The following is an 8,713-nucleotide window of genomic DNA, read 5'->3' on the forward strand; positions in this document are numbered from 1 at the left end:
TCCTGCTTCCCTTTCTAATTTCTCACACCCTGCGTTCTGCAAACACACAGGCATTTCTGCTGCATTTATTTAAAAAAGCCAGTCACAACATATTTGTAACTGTAGATGATTAGCAAAAGGAAAACATGAGTAGGATGAATTTATACAGTGGTTTGATTTTAGATTTTTAGAAAAAAGGAAATATCAAATGGTGCGGTGCTAATGAAAGAGATTGATTTGACAGAACTGAAGAATAGAATCTTCTCTTGAGCTGCTGTATAGATACATCCGGACTGTAAAACAGTCACAGTGGCTGTGGAAGTTTCCACAGTCATGCCAGTGAACCTTAAGCTTGAAACAGAAGGACCACCTCCAAGGGTGAGAGAGGAATTAATTCTTCATAGCCATTCAGCATTTGGCCTCTCTACTGAGACTCTCAATAAGAGGGAGCCAATTAATGCAAATTAATTGTGGTAATGGCTTTTGTGATGTGGAACTAGGAACTGGATCAAGACCACCAAACTTATTTCACACGGGCCAGTAAACAGCCTTAAAATGGAAAGAACTTTTCATTCTCTCATGAGCTGGATTAAATCCAGTGACCTGGATGTGAAAGGTGTTAGAGCCCAATGTCCTGAGCCGCATAGTCCTCTTATATTTGTATCAAAATTCTTCAGAAGTATTTTATGAAAGACTAAAAATGTCAGTTATCTCCATGGCTCTGAGAAGAGGAATGGAAACAAACTGCTAAATGCAGCAAGTTCCTTATTTCAGGAACAGGGCTGCTCTCTACAAGGGCTGTGTGTGAGATGGTGCAAGTTGTGTTACAAGACCTAAATACAACTTTTTTTTTATTTACAATGGCTGAAATTATCTAATGTCGTAAAAGAATATCATGTACTCTATTTGTATCTGGCTATTCTGTGATATTTTGCTAAAGGAAGTAAAATCTGAACAGGTGCAGAGAATCAGGAAAATCTCCCTTGACATGGTAGGCTAGAAGGTGCTTAATTCAGGGAGCCTACGAAAAGGGAGCACAGAGGGAATATGTAGGGTCACTGCCTATGAATACATTAATGGGTAGATTAGAAAAGAATTATTTAAGCTTATAGATGGGGCTGGCACTGAGCCAATAAATGTAAACTGGACATGAATGGATTTAGGATGGAAACCAGAAGATTACTTCCAGTCAGAAGAATGTGATTTTCAACAGGACCGATGGTGGCAATGTTCTAACCTGAGTTAAAGAAGGAGCTCAGTATATCTGCGGGTAGAATGTCCTGGTTGCTTCTGGCAGGAATATGAGCTTTCTGAAAACAGCTTGAAACAATACCTAGAGAAATTTGAAATAACACTGCTCTGTATTGATCTGAAATATCTTTCTAATTCAAGTTGTTAGAAAAGCTTAAAAACTAGTCCTTTCTTCTAGAGAAAAAGGATATCTGCTTCCTATTCTTTGTCATATTAATTTGTGGTTGGGAGTCTCTTTTTTTTTCCCCCATCTATAATTCTTGTCTTGTCAACTTCATAATAGTAGGTCACAATAGTATACATAGGTTTAGAGTGTAAAAGAAATGTTTACCGTTTTGTCCTGATTTTCCCTGATTTCTCTTTCTTAATTAGAGACCGTGACTACCACCTAAAGACCTACAAATCAGTAATCCCTGCAAGTAAACTGGTGGATTGGCTTATTGCGCAGGTAAGAAAATTTTAAGATACTGCTTTCTTTGATAAGTAGTTTAAGTTTTCAGTTTCATTTAAAAGTAAATAAAACACATGTACCTCGAGAACATAATTAAACATGTTCTGATTTTTTGAACATAAAATCTTCTGCTTTCTGTTACTTTTCATTTGGTGAACACTTATTATTTGGCAGCATAAAGAGGAAGAAAGTCCTTTGTTAGCCCTAGGAGTGGTGAACTGGCTGTTCTCAGATCTTTTCTATTTTTTGTGATTTTTCTGAAAACATTTAAAGCAATGTTGATCTCATTTTCTCTCATATAGGTGTGGTACAATTTTATTGAAAAATTAATCTGGAATTTTATACCAACAACTACACCATTGTCTTTAGAAATTGTAGTTGCCCCACATTTAATTTGTAATTACCAAGAAGAGCCTGTAACTTGGGAAATTAAAAATTTAGCTTTGATATTCTAAAGCAATCTAAAGGGAAAGTGTGGTGTGCCATGTTGCTTACCATCATAGAGTCAAATGCACATTCTGATTTTGTCTTAAATGATGGTCTGTTTCACAATCACATTAAGTCCTATACTGCCAAAATGAGATAAAGGGAGTCTAGTTTGAATGAGATTCAGGCCTCTGACAACCAGGGATGTTGTCCTTCAGAAATGTTTCCTGCAATTGCATTTGACATCCTCTTACATTAATAAGATTGATATGATTTAAGGTTGTTCTGTGCCAAATAATTGAATGAGAATGGAGTATTCAATTGTTTTCCTGTTAAGAGCATAGAGGAGAGCAAGGAAATTAGTACTGAGGTTGTCATATCAGTTACATGTGATTTAATGGGATCTTATTCATGGAAAGCTGAGGGGGAAAAAAAGTCGTCTTTGGCTGAAGGAGAGAGATGTAATCAGGCTAATCAGGCCAAAATAATAGTTTAATCATAGAGCTTTAGGCAGTAGAAAGACTCAGATAGCCAGGTAAAACATCAACTCTTGGTCTGGAAAAGGTAGGTCATTTCCTTCCCCATTTTTCTTCATGGTAGGTTAACCTGGCTGTTAGTTCTCCTGCTTACTGAACTTTGCATTAATATTGGACCAGAATGTATCAAAGCCAGATATGGAGATACAGAAGACTCTGTAATTTATATTGTATATATGTGTGCATACATACATTTATACAGATGCAAAGATGAGGGAAATTTCTTCTGTGCTTAGTTAAAGGGGAACATTGTTAAACATTTAAATCACTGTCTGACTTAGCCACACAGACAGGAATTTATCTAAATCAATCTTTGCTCGTAGATCCTTACAAACAGTAATTTTCATGGGGGTTCGCTTGGAGTTTTCGTACTAGATTGAACTAAATTCTAGCAACCTTTAATATTTCGGCTGTATCAGCTAACAACAGATTTTAGTGGGAGCTAATGAATACTCAGCTTCTTGCACAGTAGTGCATTTATTTAACTACTCAGATTAGTTAAACCTTTAAAATTAGGTAAAATTAGTTAAACCTAACTCAAAGTTAAACATTTCAGTTTAACTTTAGGCATCTGTTTTGAAAATCTTGGGGATGATGTCTGGTCTGATAACTACCTGTTACAGAAAATGCTGGGATATATTTACTTCTGTTTCTGACAATCAATTTGCATCATGATTTTAGTTTAGCAACGGTGCACAGAAAAAGTGAGGACTATTGTTTCTGTTAGATTTAGTGGCATAGGGATGACTGTCTTGAAGCATAGTCTCTCTCATTTCTGTTTGCAATTTGGGCTGTAAATGCCAGTGGGAGCTCTCCCTAATGAGAAAGCTGTTTTTAATTGCCTTGACCTTTACAAATATTAGTAAGACTGAACAGAGCAAAAGAGTAAGAACTTTTTTTATCATCAAAGAAACAGCATCAGCTGTATTTTGTACCCTGACCCTCCTACCTGGAAATTGTTGGCTATTATACTTCTGACAAGAGATAAGTTGGGTCCTCAGTGAGGCTTAATCTTGTGTACATTTGCACAGTTGTATTCAAATGTGGTTAATGTTATTATCCCCTATGTATTCTATATATTCAGAGTCTGGGACTGGATCAGCATTAAGAGCTCTATTATTAGATGTGCAGTGCATTTGTGGCTCTGTAGACATCAGGCATCTGCAGGAGCTACACATCTCAGACTATAGGTTTATTAATAAAGTGCCCTGTGATATGCTAGCACAGACTATTCACTATGAGGGAGTTTTTGTATGAGAGAGAGGACGGTCATGGGATTTCCTAATGACATGGAAATTTAATGCTAAATTTGCTTGATGTCTCTTTATTGCTTATAGCTCTTCACAATAGCTGGCTCCTATTGCAGTTATTCCTATAGTATGTCTTAGGGAAATTGTGCATGAGACACTAAAATAAAGTATTAAGCATGATGATGGAGCACATATGAGCATATGATTGGAGATGGAAGTGTTTATGCCTCTTCTAGAGGCACAAAGGCAAATCCTAGAAAACATAATTCTGTATTAGAGTTCTCCATAGGCATTACTTCATGACGCTTTGAATGTAAGAGAGAAATGGTGTCAGCAGTCAGAGCCTGAAAGGAGAAATATCCAATCTATATCCATGGATTTAAACTGAAAGTGGCTGTGAGTTATATTATGGTCCCGATGTATATTTGGAGGTAATCCTTGAAGGGAAGAGGCTCCTTCTTTCATTGATTCTGGACTCTCAACTTTTTTTTTACAACCTAATCTTTCTCCCACTGCCAGTAGGCTGAGAAAAAAGAACAACACAGACCTCACTTATAAATGTCAGAGCTCTTGTACTTCACAGAATCTTAGGTGCTACTGAGCGTGCATTAAAAGACTGCACTGCCACAAAAACAGTACTTCTGTCATCTGGCTGAAGTTTATCCAGACCTCCAGAAATGATCTGTGATAAACACTACCAGTTGAATGCCCAGTCCTAAGTCTAAGAAACTTAAAATGGCAATTTTATGAAAGGTAGAATGAAAGTAAAGGGACAAATGCAAAGCAGAAACCTGCTGGTAAGATTCTTTAGGTCTTTTGCTCCAGTGGGTCTTGTCTCTTTCCATCCCTCCCTCCCTTTTTTTGATTACAGTACATATTGCAGCTCTGTGCATTGCATTACCTTAGGCTTCCTTCCCACTTGGAAAGGAGCACTTCATAATCTTAAAACTCTCCGCTTCCACAATATCAACAAAATATTTAAAAGTAGTTTGGTTGCTGTTCTTAACTTATCTGTGTTCATCTGCTTTCTTTTCTCCTACATGTGGGTTGTAAACAATCTAGGTCAGAGGACGTCTTAATTGCTGGGCTTATGCATCTTAAAACAATCAGCCATGGGCCATGGTTAGGGCTTTAGACATCATATCATTACCAGAACTAGACAACAATAATAATAATGGTGGCAGCAGTAATATTATTAATAATAGTATGATCTGAACATGATTCTTCAGTACTGTGGTACTGTCTGTAAACTGTTTCTATAATTCTGCTGACCCAAATTCAGTGATTGTGTTTGAATAAACCTAAATTATCTTGTCAAAACCAGTGTATCTAGTTTCACATCCAATTTCTGTATGAAAAAGTTGAGAGACACATGTTCTGTCAAGATTCTTCGTTGTAAGTGGTTCTTTTTTCTTAAGATTTTTGTTACTGCTTTCATTGTATTTGGACAAATTGCTACATAACATTTAGAAGTACTTACAGATGAGCTGAAATGATCTATTTTAAGTTATATTTTGTAATTAGAGAATGCTGTTTTGCTAAGGGAATGTTTTGAGGCCAAGTTAACATCATCAGGAGTAGCCAAATCTGGTTTAGAGCCTTCCTACACAAAGATTTTGTTGCCTAAAACAAAAGTAGATTACTAAAGGTTAAGAGAGTAACATCAGAAGGCATTTCTCCTCCAGTTTATTTACAGTTGAAAGAATAAATTAGATTTTTAATTCCCAGCCTCTGCAAAATAAACAATCCATTTATCCCATAAAGTAACACAAAGTGAGTGTTGAGAATTGTCACATGACAGGATGTTGAAAATGAGGAAAGACTTAGGAAGACTTGGAATTAGTTTACAGTAGAAGTTAAACTTCAGGTTTATTAAAGCCCTTTTCTTGGCTTTCCTTGTGTGATTACATAACCATGCAGTTCCTCCAGAACTGCCTTGGTCGTTTTCCTACCAAGACAACGGTATTTAGTTCTTAATTTGTAAATGTCAGGCCTTTTTTTGCTCTCAGAAAGTCCCTTCAACAAGAGCCAGTAATGCTGCTGATTGGCAAGAGCTGATCCAGTTTTATCCTGTATTTAAATAGTATCTTTACACCATAGCGATGTTCTTTGCCAGTATTTGCCTGGCGAATAGCTACTGCTCTCCTTAGTAGGACCTGAAGTAGGACTGATGTGCTGCTGACAAGATCAGAGGGCTCTTGGTCTGCAAGCTGGTTTGCTTAAAACAAAGTCAGTACCCTACTCTGCAGTTGCTGCTAGAGCTTCAGGACATCTAACTAGATGGAGGGGAAAAAATAAGGTGTAATACTTGTGTAGCATGCAGCTTCTAATTTAGTAGGACTGCAAGTAATATGCTGACATTGCTTCTCTGCCAAAGCAGCAGGTCCCCTGCCTGCTGGAATGAGCTGACCAACTGCTGTTAGTGAGATAGCAGATCCCAGGTTCTCTTGTGCCTGTCTGGGGACTGGGAAGAAGGTAATCTTGCATCAAGTGACCAGTGTTAACAATGTTTTTCATCTGGGGAAGACCGATAGTGCCTGCTGACTTTTACCAGCACTGTTTAGAACTTATATATCTGCCTAAAAACGACAGCCAGCATGTTTGTAAAGTCTTCACTTGTGGCTGCAAATTAACAGATGTATAGAGAAACAGTATTTAACCAAATTGTAGATGCAAAACTTAATGCTGCCATTTCAGGTAAATTTGCAAATCGCCTTTGGTACCTGTTTTGAAATACTACATTCAAGGCTTCAGGCAGTGAGAAACTGAAGCCTTTGTTCGTAGGTCTGCTGTGTAAGAAAAGAATGCCACTGCAACTTTAATCAGTCTGACCTTTGGAGTTTACATACACTGAGTTTACTCAGGTTTTTCTCCCTTTGGTTGAATATAGATAAGATCTCTCAACTTCTTTCTCTAAGAATTAGTTTTATTGTCTGTGGCTAATGGGTCCTGAAGTCCAACACTATGATTGCAAATAAAAAGTCCTTACATTGAGATAATATTATGTCCCTTTGTGGGTTAAACAAGCTACTTTCCAGAATCCTGGTCTTTGTCCTCCTAGTTCCTGTAGAAGGCAAGAGATGCTATATTTAGGAATGAATGCGATTTGGGCAACGGGGTAGCTATTTCAATTTCTTGCTATTGTTCCCTACAAAGAGCATCCTGCTAATTTCAGAGCCACAAGCTATGCAGTGGGGAAGGGGAATAATTTAGTTTAGGAAGTTGTCTGAGATGTAATATTTGTCCTCTTTTTTTCTAGGGAGACTGTCAAACTCGGGAGGAAGCCGTCGCACTGGGTGTTGGACTCTGCAATAACGGCTTCATGCATCATGGTAATTCATCAATATTACTTCCCGCAGTCAATTAAAGTAGCTCCTACTTCAGTCAGATTAGCTGACTGTCTGAAAATCCCTTTTCTATAGGCTGTGCCATACATGCTGACATGTATACAATTGCAGGCATCCCAGCAGGTCCTTCTAAAAAGAAGTCTTTGAGCTTATGCACAATGTCTAAGCCTAGTACCTTCCCAAGTGAATCCCCTTGCTAATAGTTATGATGAGCCCTGAGGCAATTAGACAAGCTAGAAGGGGAATGGTGTTTTACTGCATCTCTTTCAGAGCCATGAGACCAATGCACAAGCCAAGTACTGTGGCTATATATCCTGAAATATCACTGAGAAATGTCAAGTACAAAGTAAAATTGCCTAGTTCTTGCCACTTGGACACAAGCACAATCCTCAGTGCTGAATCCCTGAACCTTCCACATCTGGAGTGCCAAACTGCAAAGTCAGACATCATCCATCCTCAGTGACGCTGCTGCTAAACTGGGAAAGTAAACAAACCACAACTGTATCGGTAGCAGATAGCACATACAAAGTCCAAAGAGTAAAGCACAGTTTGTCCAATGAAACATCCAGGTTTATTCATAAATAACATTTGCTCTCCATATTTTGAATAGGGTTTTTGAGAGCAGATTATTGTAAATAACTAATAGAGAATTTGTATAGTACTTAATAAGAGTGTAAGGGTACTTGTTTCTCTTTAAAGAATTTGATCTGTCTTGATCCCACGTAAACTTTTGTCATTCGTAGCATCTTTTGGCAAGGAGTTCCTTTGCATAAGTACGTGTTGAATGAAGAAGTTGTTCCTCAGGTTTTAAAATTGTCACTTGCTACTTTTATTTGAAGCCCCCAAAGTCTCTTATTTGGAAGCATGGTAAAGAACTTTGTCACGTTTTCCAGAATTCTATAGATCTCATTTCCCACTCGATTCCTTTTTAGGTTGAAAAGCCTTAGTCTATTTAGCCATCTCACTTACCTTTAAACAGCCATTTTAACCCTCTTTTCTCCTTTTATAGTTTTACCATAGTAATTTTGACATGGAAAAGGAGCATAAGGTATTGCATAGCTTCTTTCTTCCAAGAGGATCTTCTGCATTTTATATGCATGCTACATGCCAGGGAGATCAGACAGCATATCATGAGCTACTATGCACTGCAAAGAGAAGTATGTCCCTAAAATAGAGTGGTAGCTTAAATATAGAGCTGAATAGCTGGCTGGTAGGGATGCATCTGGTCTTTGTTCTGTAAAGACTGGGGAAATATTTAAGAGTTCCTTTAACTTACTCTTTTGTTTCTCTCTTTTTCTATGTAAATGCATGTATGTATTTCATATATATTGTTTCCAGTTCTGGAGAAAAGTGAATTTAAGGATGAATCCTTATATTTCCGCTTTTATGCCGATGAGGAGATGGAAGGCACCAGTTCCAAGAGCAAACAATTACGTAATGACTTCAAGCTCATGGAAAACATCCTGGGAAAGA

At 37.6% G+C, this 8,713-nt stretch overlaps 1 protein-coding gene across 1 annotated transcript in view; it reads left to right on the forward strand.

The window, feature by feature from the left end:
- The window catches only part of PREX1 (phosphatidylinositol-3,4,5-trisphosphate-dependent Rac exchange factor 1), a gene marked incomplete at its 5' end in the record, with an annotated part of 98,995 nt that overhangs the window by 52,109 nt on the left and 38,173 nt on the right, over positions 1-8,713 (forward strand). The window contains 3 exons of the mRNA XM_010296351.1: positions 1,603-1,678; positions 7,153-7,225; positions 8,579-8,713. The exon at positions 8,579-8,713 is cut by the window's right edge and continues 32 nt beyond it. Of these exons, the coding sequence (XP_010294653.1) occupies positions 1,603-1,678; positions 7,153-7,225; positions 8,579-8,713 (284 nt within the window). The remainder of the gene's footprint in view (positions 1-1,602; positions 1,679-7,152; positions 7,226-8,578) is intronic.

The sequence above is a fragment of the Phaethon lepturus genome, unplaced genomic scaffold (genome assembly GCF_000687285.1).
Source record: "Phaethon lepturus isolate BGI_N335 unplaced genomic scaffold, ASM68728v1 scaffold21081, whole genome shotgun sequence".
NCBI lineage: Eukaryota > Metazoa > Chordata > Aves > Phaethontiformes > Phaethontidae > Phaethon > Phaethon lepturus.